We start from the raw sequence: 16,403 nt of genomic DNA on the forward strand, positions 1-16,403 counted from the left end.
ATTGGACAGAATGCAGCTCAGGTTCATGCTTTGCCATCTGTTATTTTTATAGACATTCTAATAACCGAGCCCATTAGCTGCCCTGAGACTTGGTTTCCTAGGTTGCGGGGGGCTGGGGAGGGGGTGGCGGTGAACATGTACCTCTGAGCTGAAAAGAAGTGCTGTGCGTCAGGGAACCGACACCCACAGAATGTGAGTTCATTTAATTCTCTTGCTTGTGTGACTAGCTATCCATACTGTGACCTCTGGTCCTCAAGTTTACTGCTGGATGAGTGGCATCACCTTGATACAGTTACTGGCCACTAGTTGTTTTGAGCTGCTCCTCCAGCTCAATCTTAAAACCCTTGACCTAGTACCTGGGCTGTGAAAGAAGGTCCTAAGAACACTGCCTCATAGGTCTGTCATTATGCCCTTCTTCTGCTTTGCTTTGTCTCAGTCTCTCTGATAATACTCTGGTTTACAGTGGTACGGGGTCAGCAGGTATTCCACATGTGAAAATTAACAAGGAGGGTCATTTATTCATTTAGTTTTAGTTGAACATGAAGTGGTTTGTGAACATGTACACACTTAGTGCTATTTAGACAAGAGAAGCTACATGTACGTGTGAGACCCTTGGATGTCTGGAAAGCATGCCCATTGTCCTCTCTCACATGCTCCCTCTGAAGTGCCTTGGGCCATGTGCTGGAGTGGGTAGGCACTGTGGTGGCATGGAGCCACCAAGCAGGCTGAGACTGAGACTTGTGCTAGATCAGTACCACACACTGCTGAGTGTGCACTGGTGGGCGCTGCATACATCTGTGAGCCCTTTGGAGGGTCCTGCTTAGCTCTTGGGATAGGCATGTACTCTGAGTTCATAAAATGGACCTGGTTTTGGGGCAGATGTTCAACCTACTACTTGGGGCCAGTTGGAGATGGGTGTGGTGGTGTTTTACCTCTAGAGGGTAGACTTGGCTCTTGAGAGGTGTGTGCTGCATGGTTCCTGCTTGCCTAGTTTGGATCAAAAGCTTCTTGTGTCAACATGGTTGATACAAATAGAAGTTCCAGAACCCCAAAATGTCCGCAAGAGACTGGGGCCATTTTTGTGCTTGGACCCAGTTCCTGGCAGGTTTTAGGGTGGCGATAGCTATGGAGGTCAAGGCTAAAACTCTGCAGGCCTTGCAGTCAGATGGAATATAGAAAGCACATAGGAAGAGGAACTCTAGTCCTCACACTGACAAGGTTTATCATCTGTGTTGCTTTTTTCTGAGTGACAGTCTGACAATGATGAGCAAGTAATGGAGGAATAACTAATGCTTCCAGCACAGTTCTCAGAAGTTGTTGTGGAGGCTGTGATATCTGACGTGCTTGGCACACTGTGGGCTGGGCATGAAGGGAAGAAGGTCTAGGCTGGGGCCCTGTGGATAAAGGCTGAACTGTAGAGCGCAGGCAGCAGTGACCCAAGATGAAAGCTGTAGAAATAGGGTTGTGTTGGCCTTGCGGCACTCCACCCCCAGTTGCCCCTACTGTGCCTCTGTCCCAGGTGGCTGAGCACTGAGGTGTTCCATGCTGGTTTGGCTTGTTACCTTTTACCTGAAGAGAAGATAGGGGCTGAGCTGAGCCCATCCTGAGACTGCAGGTACAAACTGTGTCTGAACACTGGCTGTGGGAGGTACATGAATTAGACTTAGATTTTTTTTTTTCCTCAGTAAGGTTGCTATGCCCTAGTTTTTTATTGTTACTGTTTTTGTTTTTTTTAACTTTGCCTCCTGGAGGCTGACAGACATAGCCCTGAAGTTGCTGCATAACAGTGGCAGCAGCACTCAGTGCTAGTGGAGCTTTCCTAGTTTATCTGGTGACTTCAGATGGAGTCTGGGAAGAGGCAGTTCCAGATGTAGCATTTCTGTGCCTGCTTGTTAGGGAGTGCAGAGGATCCCATGTCAAAATTCTAGGGCATTAAGGAGGCCCTCCCTGCTGGTGGTGAGCCCTAACTAACTGTCTTCTGCCATTTCACCATGTGCTGTTTCTTTACATGTAGTTACATGTTAGCAAAACCAACGTATTTTGGGATTTTTTTTTCCCAAACTAATCATGAGCTAAATAAAGTATTTCTGGATGAACAGGGACACTTGGTTGTGTAGCACATCTTGCCTTGGGCCCATCAATGACATGGACTAGCACACTGGAGAGAAAATGCTTCCTCAGGTCTTCCTGTAAGTTTCTGCTGAAGAAATGACTATGGAATTTCCAAGCTGGAGGTAGCTTCAATAGGAACCAATCAACCACTATTGAGGGTATTCTGGTCCAGAGAGCCAAAGAGCTGTCATGGTGTCCAACACTGCCATCCTGCAGTAGGCCATCACCCTTGATGCTGCACCACTTAGAGAGGAGAATGTAGAAACAGCCTCCCTTGAGGTTCTTAAGGTGTATTCTAGAGCAAAACTTCAACTGAGAACCTGCCCCTCAAAAGACCCCATGAACAGAAGGAAACTGTCACTTCAGCTGCTCAGAGGTAGGGTGGTACCACAGTTTCCCTTCTCCTCCTCATGCTGCAGGAGGAACAAGAAACTATATCCAAGAGCAGGGTCCCAGAAAGGAGTAGATGCTGTTTCCCTGGCCCCTGGCTGAGAGTCAGCTTATCTCAGGGTTCCACACAGGCTTTCGTGTTGAAACTGGCAGAGAGGCAAAGTCATATGCCATATTGTCCCAGATGGATTTTTGGAGAGAGTGAGTATTGGCTTTTGGGGTATCTATCTGTTCCTTTTGCTAGGGCAGAGGGGAGAGGTACCAAGCCTTGCCAAGTTTGGGTCCTTTTCTCTCCCCAAACCAGTCCTGAGGCCAGGGACAGAGTCCATGCCAGCCAGCCCAAGTGGGACCCACAGGTCAATTAGAACTTCCATGTGGTTTCTTCTTTACATTGGCTTCCCCAGTGCTTCCCCACATTCAAATGAAGCAGCGCCCATGCATTGCTGTCTCTTGTCATCTCCCCCAGAGGGTCAGTTCTGAGGGAGCCACCTATCCTCCCACGTCCCCACTGCTCCAGCAATGCCATCAGTGTTGTCACTGTAGGAATGCTGAGCAGAAACTCTATGATGATTTTTACCCTACATTCCTCTTCCTGGCTCTAACAGAGTAAAACAAAACCCTCTCACTTACAGAAAAAAGGTTCAGAAAGCCCCTTTACTTGAGGTACCTGCTGGTGGTATGGCTCCTGCACTACCCCTGTGGCGATACAATGGGGGTGCTGTGCTTACCCTAGTTTCCCTTCACTGTTGCATAACTCATGGAAATTAGTCAATACATTTTTTTCTTCCAGAATTCATACTTTTTTTTTTTTAAAGATAGGCAAATGCAAGGTCACCAGACTTTTTCCCGTGTTTCCTTCTATAAGTTGATGACTTAGTTCTTAGAGAAAAGTGTGATTCATTTCTAGTTTTGTACATGGTAAAAGGCAAGGTAGAGGCTCATAAATACTGATTTGTTTCATCCATTTAGGGTGGTCTGCATCCTTGTAACATGTGGTGTTTGCCTTAGTTTTAATCACTTTGATAGGTGTATTATACTCAGTGTAAAACCAGAGATACTACGGGAAAACTACAGACCAAGTAGCCTTGTGAACCCAGATACAGAATTTTAAAAAATAATTTTAGCTGATTGAATTCATCAATATATAAAAAGGATGTGCCATGATCAAGTGGGGTTTATACCAAGAATTCAAGGTTTATGTACCACCCAAAATCAATCAGTTCAGTTCATTATGTCAATAAACTTAAAAAATAAAACCAGGTGATTTTATCAATTGATTCAACAAAATTGGAAATTTTAAAACATTCTTTGCAATAACATCAAAAGTACAAATTATTTTGGGATACTTTTGATGAAAGATGTGCTGTGCCTTGAAAGTATAAAAATCACTTAAGAGAAATTAGAAAGACATCAAAAGTGGTGAGTTATACAATGCTGATTGGTCAGAAAGAAAGTTCTAAATATTGCTTAGGTGCATCCTTGCCCATTTGATGAATCGATTCAACATATTACCATTATAATCTCTGCAGGCACTTTGTAGAAATTGATAAGCTGATTGTAAAGTTCATAAGGAAATTCAAAGAACCAGTAATAACCAAAACTGCTTTGGACACTGGAAGAACTAAGGTCTCTGAATCTAATATTTCCTTTAAAGCTATAGTACTAAGATAGTGTGTGGCATAAGGACAGGGACTGGGTAAGTGGAGCAGAATGGACGACCTTGGACCACACACACACATGTCCACTGGTGTTCACAGAGGTGCCAGATCTGCTCATTGCGTAGAAACAGTGGGAACAATTGGGCTAACACATTTAGGCTGTTACTGGTCAATACTATTTTTGTTCTTACTGGGTTCTTTCAGTGTTGGTCACTGGTATATGAGAGTTAGGTCAGTTCCCAGGGTGAAATTACATGGATCATGACCATTTTTCAAACAGTTAACAATTTTCTGTTTCCTCTGTGTTTCCCGTGGTGGGTGATTAAAAACCAGCCTTTCTGTCTGTGCTTTGTATATGTAGATCTCTGTCACATGATGGGTCTGTGATTGGCCATGTGCCAAACTTGTAACCACCACAACAACTGTTTTTAGGGCATATCAGGGCTAACGGGAGGTACCTGATAAAGACTGACTTTAATGTTTAAGACGCTAGCTTTTAGGAAGTGAGCATTTTATAATGTGTACATTAGTTTCCTGTTGTGATTCCCGTTTTTCTGGTAAGGAATGTTCAGAGAGATCGAACACGCTGCCCTGCCACCCAACCCAGGCTGCATAGCAGCCCAAATTTACCCCAAGAGTCTCTTAGCACTTGTGCAGCTCTGGGTTGGGCTTCATGTTATCAGTTGCATTAGTCAGTTTTGTCATTGTGACCAAATACCTGGGAGAAATTTATTTTGGTTCATGGTTTCAGAGGTCTCAGTTCATGGTTACTTGCTTCCATCACCAGGGGTCTGTGTGAGGCAGGTTATCATGATAGAGAGAGTATTCCTGCAGGAGGGAAAGGGAGGGGGACACTACTCCTGGTTACTTACTTCCTCCAGCCAGGTCACACTTCCTAATAGTACATTCAGCTATGAAGTCATCAATGGATTAATTCATTGATAAGGTTAATGGCCTCATTATCTAACCATCTCTCAATAACACCACTAGCTGGGGGCCATGCCTTCAACACCTGAGCTTTAGGGAAATTTTATATCCAAACCATAACATCAGAATTTGCATTTCTTTGCACAGCTTGTTACATAGGTAAGTAGCTGGGAGTTTTAAAGTTTTGGGGAACTTTTTTAGTGAAATAAAAATGCACAATTGTAGCTTATATCTCACTTTAAAAACGAGGGACGGTCACCAACCAGAGGAAGACGGAACACTGTTTCCAGAATTTGGGGGGCCTTTGTGCACTGTCTCTAATCAGTGACCTCCTCCATGTCCAGCAACCTCCATGTTCACAGTACTCTTTGCTCTAACTTGTCGCCATAGATAAGTTCTGGCTGTCAAGAGTGAGATGAGGGAGTCAGTTGTTTAGCTTTGTATCTGGCTTAGAAGGTTTTCCTGTCTGTAGTTCTCTCCCGTATTGCTGTGTAGTTATCCATTGTATAGAGATTCTGTGATTTAGTCATTCTTCTGTTAATGAATATTTGGGTTCTTTCCAGATAAGTGTTGTCATAAACACATGTAGGCTGGAGTTTTCCCCACAGTGGTAAATGTGGCCAGATAGTTTGTCAAAGTGACTGCATTTCCCAAAACAGTGAGAATTCAAGTTGATCTGCATCCTTCTGATGTAGCAATGCTGGCTTAGTTTTAATCACTCTGATAGGTGTACAGTGGTATCTCGTGTTTGTTTATGTGTGTGTGTTTCTGTTAATCTGCTGGTCATGAAAGTGCTCTCCCATGCTGCCTGCATGTTTTTGATTGTCTAGAGTTGTGTTGAGTGATGTGGGAGGGGAGGTCAGGGTAGAGAGCCACATGGTCCTATCCTTGCCCTTCTGTGTGGCTTGGTGTATGGTTCTCACTTCTGCTTCCACTTGTGAAGGCCCTTCCCCCTCCTCTAATGCTTTATCTGGGACCACATGTTTGATTACCACAACTTTATGGTCTTGATATCTGGCAGTATAAGCTGTCGTTCAACTTTGGTGTTCTTCAACATTGCTTGGCGTTTTTTTACCTTTTATATTTCCAAGTACAAACTGATTATTTCCACACCAGCCTGCTGGGAGTTTGATTGAATTATTTCAGATATAAAAATCAGTGTGGGGCTGGAGGTGTGGCTCAAATGGTAGCGTGGTTGCCTAGCAAGCACAAGGTCCTGAGTTCAAATTCCAGAACCACACAAAAGAAGCAAAAGAAAAATTCAATGACTCAGCGTGAAGTGAAATGCCATAGTATTTTTGACTCTTGTAATCCATGAATTTGTATGAGTGGTATCACTTCTTCTTGAAATGTTGGGTAAAATCTATCTACTGGACCTGTTGTTTTCTTGGAAAACCAAAAAGTGTTTTAATTGCAGATTGGAATCTGTGTGTGATGCAGTCCATTCCTGCCTAATGTTGGAGAGGCATAGTCCAAGGATTCCTCTTTTGTTCCCAGTGGGGGCATCTGTCTACAGTGGACCTGGAATAAGATGGCAGCTATGCCCACGTCCTGTGCTTGCCCATTTGGAGGACAGGGAGTGAGTGTTGCCCATCCATGTTACTCTGTCACCTAAGAAGTCCTTCCTCATGCTGACACACTACCCTAGCTCAGAGCTTGCAGCACGCTCTGGCAAAGGTCTTCCATAGTCATTTGAGGAATGTCTTCGTTACCGCCAACTTCAGTAAATTCAGAGGCTGGCTGATCAAGCTGGAGGAAGCACCAGGGTCACAGGAGGCAGGACTGTGGTCAGGCTGGTCTTGGTGCAGTGCCAGGAGGAGGCATGTGCCAACCCATTGCTCTTAGGGCGTCTCCAGCAATTGCACAGTGTTTGCCAGCAGTTTATCTGGGGAAGATTCCAGAAAGAAAGCTATTGGGGGTAGGAGCACTGTTCTTTTAGTGACCATACCTTCCTGTGAGATAGCAGCAAGTTAGAGTAGCTGCCACATCTGTGTACCACAGAGGCAGCATGCATGGGCCAGAGTCTTACCTGCAAAGAAAGTCATGGCTAGAACCTCCCACTGAAGTCTGAACTAGGAGACCAAGGACTCAGAACTGGCCACACCTTGTCCATTTCAAGGCATGGAGTTGAATAGACTTGATAAACCTCCACTGAGTATCCCCTTCTAGGTCAGCCTGGGCTTGGGCGTGGGGTGTCCCCTCCTGGGTCTGGCTGCAGTAGCCATGGAGCTCACCCTTGCTTTCCAAGACAAGTTTCCATTCCTTGTGCAGCAGCTGGGTCTGTCACAGGGAGGGGCCTCTTGCCTCCACCATTGTGTTCCACCTCCATCTGGGCTTCAGTATCTGTATGTTCTCCCACTTAACACAGCCCCATGTTCTACCATGTCCACATGCATTTTGTGACCCATGAGCCAATTTGGCACATTTTAGGGGATTGCAGAGGTCACAGGAAGCTCTGTTTCCTGAGCATTCATGTGCATAGTGCCTGGCTTCCACCTTTGAAGATGATCTCTCTGCCCACTCTGCAGAAGCTTGAGAAAAAGAAGCTTGAGGTTTACATAGGTTAACCAGCTGATGGGGGGGCTGGAATTGGGGCTCCTGAAACCTTACCCTGCAGGAGAGACCCTCTTGCTAGCCCCTTGAGTTGGGACTGCAATCAGGTTGGCATCTCTGGGTTTCTGTCACTTGTAGACTTTCTTCCTGATGACAGCCTTGTAGTTTCTCAGGACCAGGATGAGAACAGGAAGGGGTTGCTTCAGCAGAAGGGCAAAGGTGCAACCTATCAGCATGAGATGGGTGTGGGGAGAGAACCATGGTGGCTGCAGTCACCCGAGGGTCTTACACTTGGTATAGGTGATCATGCACCTTTGAAGGCCTCTGCTGATCATTCCTTCCGCATGAGAGTTCATGGTGGAGAGTGTGGTCCCACACTGAAGGCTGAACTCTGGTTGTTTCTCATTATTCATATCTCCCGAGGAAAGTGTTGTGGTATAAGAGGAAACCTGTGCTTCTGTCTGCTGTGCTCTTTTCATGCACACACTTGTCCTCAGCAGGCATTTCTCTAGAGCCCTTCAGGTGTAGGAAGAGCTGTGTTAGGGCCAAACCACAGTCAGACTTCAGCTTCTGTCTTTGGCACCACTGGAGCCTGCCTGGCACCATACTTATGACCTGGGGCAAGAGGGGCCAAATTGCCCCAATAAAAGGTATGCTTTTCTTGGCTCATGAAGCAAAATCATAGCTGACTTGAGGATTCAATTTGGGAGTAATGTCTGAAAGTGGCACTTTCTTTTCTAGGATAAAGATAAAGTTTCTCTAACCAAGACCCCAAAGCTGGAACGCAGTGATGGAGGGAAGGAGGTGAGAGAGCGAGTCACCAAACGGAAGCTGCCCTTCACAGTGGGGGCCAATGGAGAGCAGAAAGACTCGGACACAGGTACCAGACCTCAGACCAATCCTCCCAGCCCCTGCCCATCCCGGTTTCACACTGCACCCACTGAGGAGTGTTGTCATGACTGCTATGTCCCTCTGTCTAGAGCATCCCTGGGCAAGGAACAGCAAGCGTAGGAAACAGGTTTCCAGGTGTCACCTCCTCTTCCCCATGTTGGGCCCACGTGAAGCTAATAGCAAAGTTTCACTGTCGGGCACCATGCTTGTGAGCCTGCAGGTACCCTGCTCCGTGTTGTCCTCAGGAAGTTTGTACAGAGCCAAAACGTGGCTTACTGCAGGGTTACCAGGGCCCTTCGGTTTAAAAACCCAAAGGGACCATGAAAGTGAGAGGCAGCAGTGTAGTCTGCCTGCGTGTGGGCGGGTCTGAGGGTGCAGAGCAGGAGTGGCAGGTGTGGGGTCAGCACCCCTCAGTGTGCATACTCCCAGGTTGATTCTATCTTGAGCTGCTCAAGAGTGGACAGCACAGGCCTCTGCTGCTAGTCTGCATTTCTCCCCCATTTGACTCAGAGGCCTCTCCACCCTGCTGGTCATTTGCATTTTCTGCAGCCCTGAAGGGGAAGATTGGGAGGCAGTATAACACCAAGGTAGCCATGAGGCCTGCTCACTGAGAGCACTGGACTCTGTTGCTGACTTCCCCAGACTCCAGGAAGACAGCCATAGGAGGAGCAGAGGCCCTGTCCTGGGTGGGAGGCTGGGGGCTGAAAACACAAGAGATGAGATGAGCACATGAGGATAAATATGCATTCTCAGTTACGGGAAGGAGAGTGGGCAAAGGCAGCCCTTGAAAATGAGTGTTACATCATAGCTTTTACTGGCAAAGTCTGGGAAACTATGGTCTTTGGGGTCTTATGGTGGTCACAGGTCCTTCACCACCCCTCCTAGGCATGGTGCTCCACTGAGCGTGCCCACGGGAACTGAGCAAGACTGTGATTAGAAGCTAGGAGAGTAGCTGCTCTTTGGCTGGGATGTGAGGAGGTGGTATGGACTATTCACATGGTTTCTGTTGTTGTGCGGCGTGTTTGGGGACCAGAGGTTTGCACAGACACTGGGGTGAGGCAAGGGATAGGGGTGGCACAGTTACCTCCAAGGAAGAGTAGGGGGATGGTTATGGTAGACATGCTGCATGTTGATGGCAGGCACCCCGGGAAAGAGCTACAGGCTGTTCTCCACCTTGGTTTCACCAGAATGGAGTGGCTGGAAACAGCTCCCTGGAGGCTTGTGGGGATGCTGTGCATCCAGAGAAAATCAGATCAGGCCTGAAAATCTTTTTCCTACTTTTGGTGCACTCCTGATTTGGTTGTAGCAGGGTATGGTATTCCCATCTGGTTTCTTCCTTTTTGGATAGTGGTTTTGTGAGGTTGTAATGAGGCCTCTCAGATGACCCTGCGCTCTGGAAATCTTGCTGTCAGTTAATGAGGCAAGTGCTGGTGCTTCTGCTGCCTTGCAGAGTCCTGTGACTTGCAAAAGGTGATGCTCATGCCTGGTCCATTGCCAAGCAGCCTAATCATTCTAGTGTAGGATGGCAGTACCCCGTAGTAGCTGCTTGCACTTCCCTGATGTGCCCATTTTGTCCAGGTGGAAAAGTCCTCCCCCAGGGGCTCCTGGAGGCCTCTGGGAACTCTCCATCAGAGGTGAGCATCTGTTAGGCTCAGGCCCACTGCACTCCTCTTGTCTGTGGGATCACTAGGTCATCCTCACGCATGTGCTGAGTGCCCACACAATCGTATATGCTCATACCGAGTCCTTTCTCTGGCAGGTGGAGCATAGCTGAATGCAGGGGAGACTCAGAACATTTTGAAAATAGAAGTCTCCAGGCAAGGCTGAGTTACAGAAATACATAAGAAATGTAATATTTGTCCTCCTATTCAAGGCTTATTCTTTCAGGGGCTGATTTTGATGTATTCTTTTACTGTACATCCATTTTGTTAATATAAAAATACTAGACTTCCCATGAGATGATTCTGATGTGAGTGTGCAGCACTACCTGTCCTGCAAGGTTGAGTTAATTAATTGATTGATTCATTCACTCATGTATTTTTACAGCAGTTGAGATCAAACCTGGGGCCTTTTGCATGCAAATGCTCTACCATTGAGCTACATCTCCAGCCCTAAACTAGGCTGTTTTGCTTTTGTTTGAGTTGGGGTCTTGCAGTATTACCCAAGCTGGTCTCTAGCTCCTGATGCTCTTGCTTCAGCCTCCTGAGTAGTGGAATTTTATGTGTGCACCACCACGCCTCGCTTTAGAAGGCTGAATTTTTAACCAAGATCCTTATACACTTGCAAATCTTTGTCTTCCTCTAGTGTATTCTGCACATTCACCTGTCACCTGTCTCATTCCCTCTACATTTCCTGGTGAGCTGGATTCTGGCTGCTGATCCCTCCCTACCCAATAGGAGCAGTGCTTGGGGTGGGATGGAGTGGGAGGCACACATCTCATCTGCTGGGTGCTGTGCCATGGTATCCACCGCCTCATGAGGGAAAGCCACACAGTGAGTGAGGCAAGGTTTGCACAATGCATTTTTTTTTTAAATAAGGGGGTGGGTACAAGGCTGAGTGGTAGAACACCTGCCTAGCAAGTGCAGTGTCCTGAGTTCAAATCCTAGAACTGCCAAACAAAAGTTTATTTTGGTTCATAGTTCTGGAGACTGGGAAAGTGCTGGCATCTACAAGATTTTTTAAATCTTGATGACCAGGGAGTTTCTGTCTTGATCACTCTCTCATCTTTGATTTGTTCTCCTGATTGGGGGGGCTGGGGGTGTCCAGACCTTCCTTTGGGGGTGTGGCTTACCCACCCAAAGGGGATCCTGGCTCTGGAAGGTTATTATAGGCAGGTGCAAGGCCCAGTGAATTGCCCTAGGCATCCTGCTCTGCCATCCCTCCTGAAACGTCTTCCCAGCGCCCCCTGCCGAGAAACTTGCTAAAAGGTGAAGTAGGTGGAGCCCAGGAATGTAGGGATTACCAGGGAGTCAGCCTCAGGGTTCCTAGTTGAAAATAGTGGGTTTCCTCTGCTGTGCCCCCAAGTGGCAGGAAGCTGCCTAACTGCCTCTCAGACCACCAAGTGGCAGCAGGAAGGGTTTCCTGTTTCCTGGACCCTGCTACAGATGGCCCAACCCACTGGAAGTGCGGCCTCCCCAGTGCTTAGTCAGGGCTGGGGGCGGTCTGCCAAGAACAATAGTTCTGTCTGTTGTGAGTCAGGGCCTGGTCAAAAGCCAGTCCCATCAGTCTTTCTTCCCCCCTCCCGCTCCCCACCCCCTTCACCCCCAAGGTTATGTATCAGGGGGTACCTGCATTAGGAGCTGGACACTGTGTTTGTCCAGGTAGACATGAGCATGGTACAGCACAATTTCATCAGCCTTGTCCAGAAGCTCTGTATATGAACATGTCCACACCAGGCCTCTATTAGGGCTGGTGGTGAAGGGGAACATAGTGGGAGGGCACGTCCACAGCAGCCAGCAGCATGCTGATGAGCCCTCATATGCTCTGGCCAGGCTAGAAGCAGGTGTCTCTGTGGGGAAGAAAAGCAGCCCAGGGCCAGAGCCCATGGCTACATCTCCTCGAAGGAAGACACTCCTCAGGATCCTTTTCCAGACCAGGTCAGTGGGTGGGGGCGGGAGGGGCGGGGAGTGGAAGGGGATGGTCCTCTGCCCCTCCTGACTTGGTCTGGTCTCAGTTTAAAGAACTTTATTGCTGAAAATATTCATGATAAGATTGTATGCTGTCTAGGATTTATTTCAAATTATACCATTCTGCCTTCCTTTTTATATATTGTAAATTTTCCCATAACTTTAAAAATCTAACCAGGCATTGGTTGCTTGTGTCTGTGATCCTCAGGCACAAGATCAGGAGGCAGAGATGAGGAGGATCATGATTCAAAGCCAGCCCCAGGCAAATAGTTATGAGACCCTATCTCAAAAATTCTCAGCACCAAAAAGGGCTGGCAGACTGGCTCAAGCAGTAGAGCACCTGCCAAGCAAGCGTGAGACCCTGAGTTTAAACCACAGTACGACCAAAAAAGAAAAATCTATAAATATTGTTACCTCATTATCTAATAAGTCAAGGGTTCTCACAGAAGCCTTCAAGACCATATAGGACACACCTTTAGAAAGCTGCCCAATCTGAGAAGTTTTGGAGCTGGCAGCTGCCTGTTCTTCTCACTGAATGCTTCTTTGAAGCAAAAGGAAAAATAAGTTTTCTTGTCAACATTTGAATGCTCTCACGTTCAGTGTTAGATCGTTCCTGAGACTTGATCACTCTTGGTTGCTCCTCTCCTGCGAGAGAGCCAGTGGAAGCCACTGGCTTTGTAGTACTTTGAAGCACTTTGTTCTTTGCTTGGCACAAGAGGTAACGAGTATATGCCGGTGACAGGAGGCTTCTATGAGTCCTTGCTCACCAGATGGACATCAATGATGGGCTGCATACTGACAGGTACTGGACCACAGTAGATGGAGAGCAGGGTCTGAGGCCTAGGGGCAAGTCTTGTGCTCGCTGGCGGGGAGTACAGCGTTGAAGGTGCCTTGGGAATGTGATGCACCATAGACCTCTGGCCCGAAAGGGCATGTCCACCCCAAGTGTGGTCCCTGGGCTAGCTTGGACCTCCTGGATCAGAACGAGTCCTAACAGGTTCCCTGCACACTTCTGTGCTCTTCATGGAGCACGTGGATTATTGCTCACACAAAACAGAGTCCAGCAGGCTGTGCCTAGCCCCACCCTGGTGACTCTACCCAGCAACTCCCAGGTATTAGGTGGAGGAGTCCAGTCCCTGCCAGTTCCTTTGTCTCCAAGGGAGACTGGCTGCAAAGGCCATGTGTTAGGTGGGACTAGTAACTGACCCTTCCTGGATGTCTTGTGAACGAGGGTCCATATGTGAATGAAGTTGAATTTGGTCATGCAGGAAAGAAGTTTAGGTGGTGGGTGTTGGTTTAAAAAAAAAAAAAAAACAGAACGAGGGTGAGGTAGCTAGAGTCCCATGCATGGCATGCTGGACTGCGGTAGTTGAGTGGTCAGGTCTTGGTTGCACAGTGAGGATACTGGAATTAGCCTAAGAACCATGTGGTCACTTGTGAAGAAACACATCCACATAAAATACATAATTGAAAAATCTGTGACTTGTCTCTGAACTATTTCTCAGATGTTTTTTTCTGTCTGTACTTGAATGATTTCTCCTTTAACAGGGGAGCATGAACTAGCAAAAGAAGGTCTTTCTGTTTAAAATTCTCTATATCCCCAGTTGAGAAGCACTGGATGCCCAGCTCAGGGCTTTGTTAGGAGTTCTGCACTGAGGGACAACAGAATCAGCCAAGGGGAAAGACATATGGGATGTGAACAAGGGGCCCTCCTGGAGGACACATCTGAGCTTCTGGGAGGGGTTCAAGGTGAGGGGTCCCACAGGACAAGGCTGCCTGCCTCTATAGCATAAGACTTAGGACATCATCTTTACCTCTACCTCTCAGCTTTCCCATCTCTCAGCTCTGTCTGTGAAGTGCCAGCCCACAGCCGTCCTAGGAGGAGCCATTGTTCCTGAAGCAGGAGCTTCAGGGGTCTGGAGGACCATCTAGGCCGGATTGATGGACACAGTTCAGACCTTGGTGCTTGTTTGGACTGTAGTTTTCTTTCTTTCTAAATTCTCAGCATGCTTTGATGTAGTGAGAATGAGTAGCACTGGTTGGGAAATTGCCCTGCTTGGTTGTTGTCTGGGCCCTTTGAGCCAGTGTTGCTTCTCTCATTCTGATCTTGTCTGCTGCTGTGATGTGCAGCAGTGGGGACCAGTGTTGCCTTCAGTCTAGAATTTGGGAAAACAAATTGCAGAGGTCATATAGCCAGAACTCGGGTGCCTTAGTCGGAGAATGAGCTTCACTGGTATGGAAGGAGTTTCCTCTTACTTGAAAACTTCATCATAAAAATGTTCCTATACAGAAGAGAATCAAAAATACACTGACACTCCTGAACTCTGTGGTGGCGCAGAGAAGCTATAGCTCTTCAGATTTAGGCAACATGGTGGAATCTTGTTGGAACAGCCTAGAATTAGAGATGCTAAATGCAACACCATGCTTTGAAAGAAGCCAGTGTGCAGACACCTCAAAAAGAATGTCAGGCCTGAGTATTTGGTCTCTGCCCTGGAGCCAGGCCTTATGGGCTGAGATTCCAGGCCCTAGACATGACAGAGGGCCTGTCACCATGAGAAAGCCACATCTCTGGGACACACTGGGCTATGAAGGAAGACATTTTCCCCAGTGATGACCCCCAGTCTCTGCTGGCAGCTGTCATGAAGGAATGAGAGGCTTCTGCGTAGTCATGCCCCCTCCTCTGATCGAGCTGGTGTTCACATCCCAAAGGACCAGAGCAAGAACAGACCCTCCCTGGAGATACAGGTCTTCACCCAGACTCCCCGGGTGCCAGAAATGGGTGCGAACCCCTCAGCAGAATTGGACTGTAAGGACAAAACGCCTCTTAGGCTTGCAAGGTACAGCCCCAAGAACACACCCTGGAATGTTCAAAATGTAAACCTGTAGAACGAACTAAGGGAGAGAATTAAAAACAGGAGCAAGAAATAAAAGACTATCAAAAAAGACCATGCAGATTTTTTAAAGTATCATGTGAAACATCTGGAAATGAAAATTATCACTAAAAGTTAAGAATCAGTGGCCAGACTACATAGCTTATATTCTTAGGAAAATTGCCTAGACCGAGGCATAGAATGAGATGAGAAGTATAAAAGAGGTGAGAGATGTGGCGGAGAGAATGGGGTTTAACAGGATCTGGTCTGCACTCCAGAGGAGAGGGAGGGTTGTAGGACAGATGATTCTAAAGGAGAGTGGTAGAGAACCTTTCTTATGAGAACAAGAGTCCTCAAGTTCAGGAACAACTACTTTTTGCGGGTTCCTGAGCACCACTGTGTGAGACGACTTGGCTGCCTGTGCTGAGTCAGGCAGGTTCTGGATGCTCTTCTCTGGGGATATCTGCTCTGTCCTCGCTGCCAGAAGATGCTGTGCCTCAGAAAGGCCTTTCCTCACATGGAAGCCACTTTCAGGAAGTGGACTCCTGAAAATAGGCCACTCCTTCAGCCCTCTATAGGAAGAGGCAACAGCCATAGGCCAATGTGGAGACACTCCTTAGAATCTTGCATTTGCTAGCTGAGTGATAAGACATGGGCATCCACCTCACAGAAGCCCAACACGAGGCCAGTATGTGTGAAGAGAAAGGCCAAGATGCCGTCACATTCCTGTTTCTTAAAGATGAGGTGGGTAGAGTGTCCAAGCTTGTGTTCACCCAAGAGAAGTGCCAGGGATGATGTCTCTTTGTAGAACCACTATCAGGAAACACGCTGGGATGGGTACTCAGGTGCTGGCAGGGCGTGGGTGTGGATGTCGCCCTGGCCTTTTTCATCCTCTGTTCCCCTTGGTCCTCTGCCTTTGGGCTCCACATGAAGTCCTCAGAGCCTGCAGATCGCAGTTTGAAGGGGGCTTTCAGGTAACCTGTTGGGCAGCCCTGCCCCTCTACAGCCCTCTAAACATATGTGTAACCCCACACGCCACTGACTGCTGCAGCACAGACTTACCTTCTTCCTGGACTGCCAGTCTTTTGCACAACTTGACAATTACCATTTGGAATGCACATAAATTCTACTTTGCTTCCAATTGGATAATATAAACAAAAATAGCAAAATGCCTAACAAACATTTTGGTTGGCTGCAACAGCTAGGAGTGGCTCCTGCCTCCCCACTGACTTCCCTCCACCAATAGCAGCTGAGAATGTGCTCTAACGCTAGAACTGGAGGGGTCTTCTCACATGGGCATGCAGCTCTGGGTCAGCAGTGTAGCCAGCCAGATTATATGTGTGCCATGTGGTGGCACAGGCAGCATGTGTTCCTGC

At 47.5% G+C, this 16,403-nt stretch overlaps 1 protein-coding gene across 8 annotated transcripts in view; it reads left to right on the forward strand.

The window, feature by feature from the left end:
* Ankrd11 (ankyrin repeat domain containing 11) overlaps positions 1 to 16,403 on the forward strand; it is a 181,286-nt gene that overhangs the window by 142,254 nt on the left and 22,629 nt on the right. For 6 of the 8 annotated variants that reach the window (XM_074055464.1, XM_020173568.2, XM_020173567.2 and 3 more), the window contains one exon: positions 8,382 to 8,520. In XM_074055464.1, coding sequence (XP_073911565.1) covers positions 8,382 to 8,520 — 139 coding nt within the window. Of the gene's footprint in view, positions 1 to 8,381; positions 8,521 to 12,022; positions 12,128 to 16,403 lie in introns of all 8 variants that reach the window. The other 2 variants (XM_020173566.2, XM_074055466.1) reach the window with 1 other exon arrangement.

This window comes from Castor canadensis, chromosome 15, assembly GCF_047511655.1.
Source record: "Castor canadensis chromosome 15, mCasCan1.hap1v2, whole genome shotgun sequence".
Lineage (NCBI taxonomy): Eukaryota > Metazoa > Chordata > Mammalia > Rodentia > Castoridae > Castor > Castor canadensis.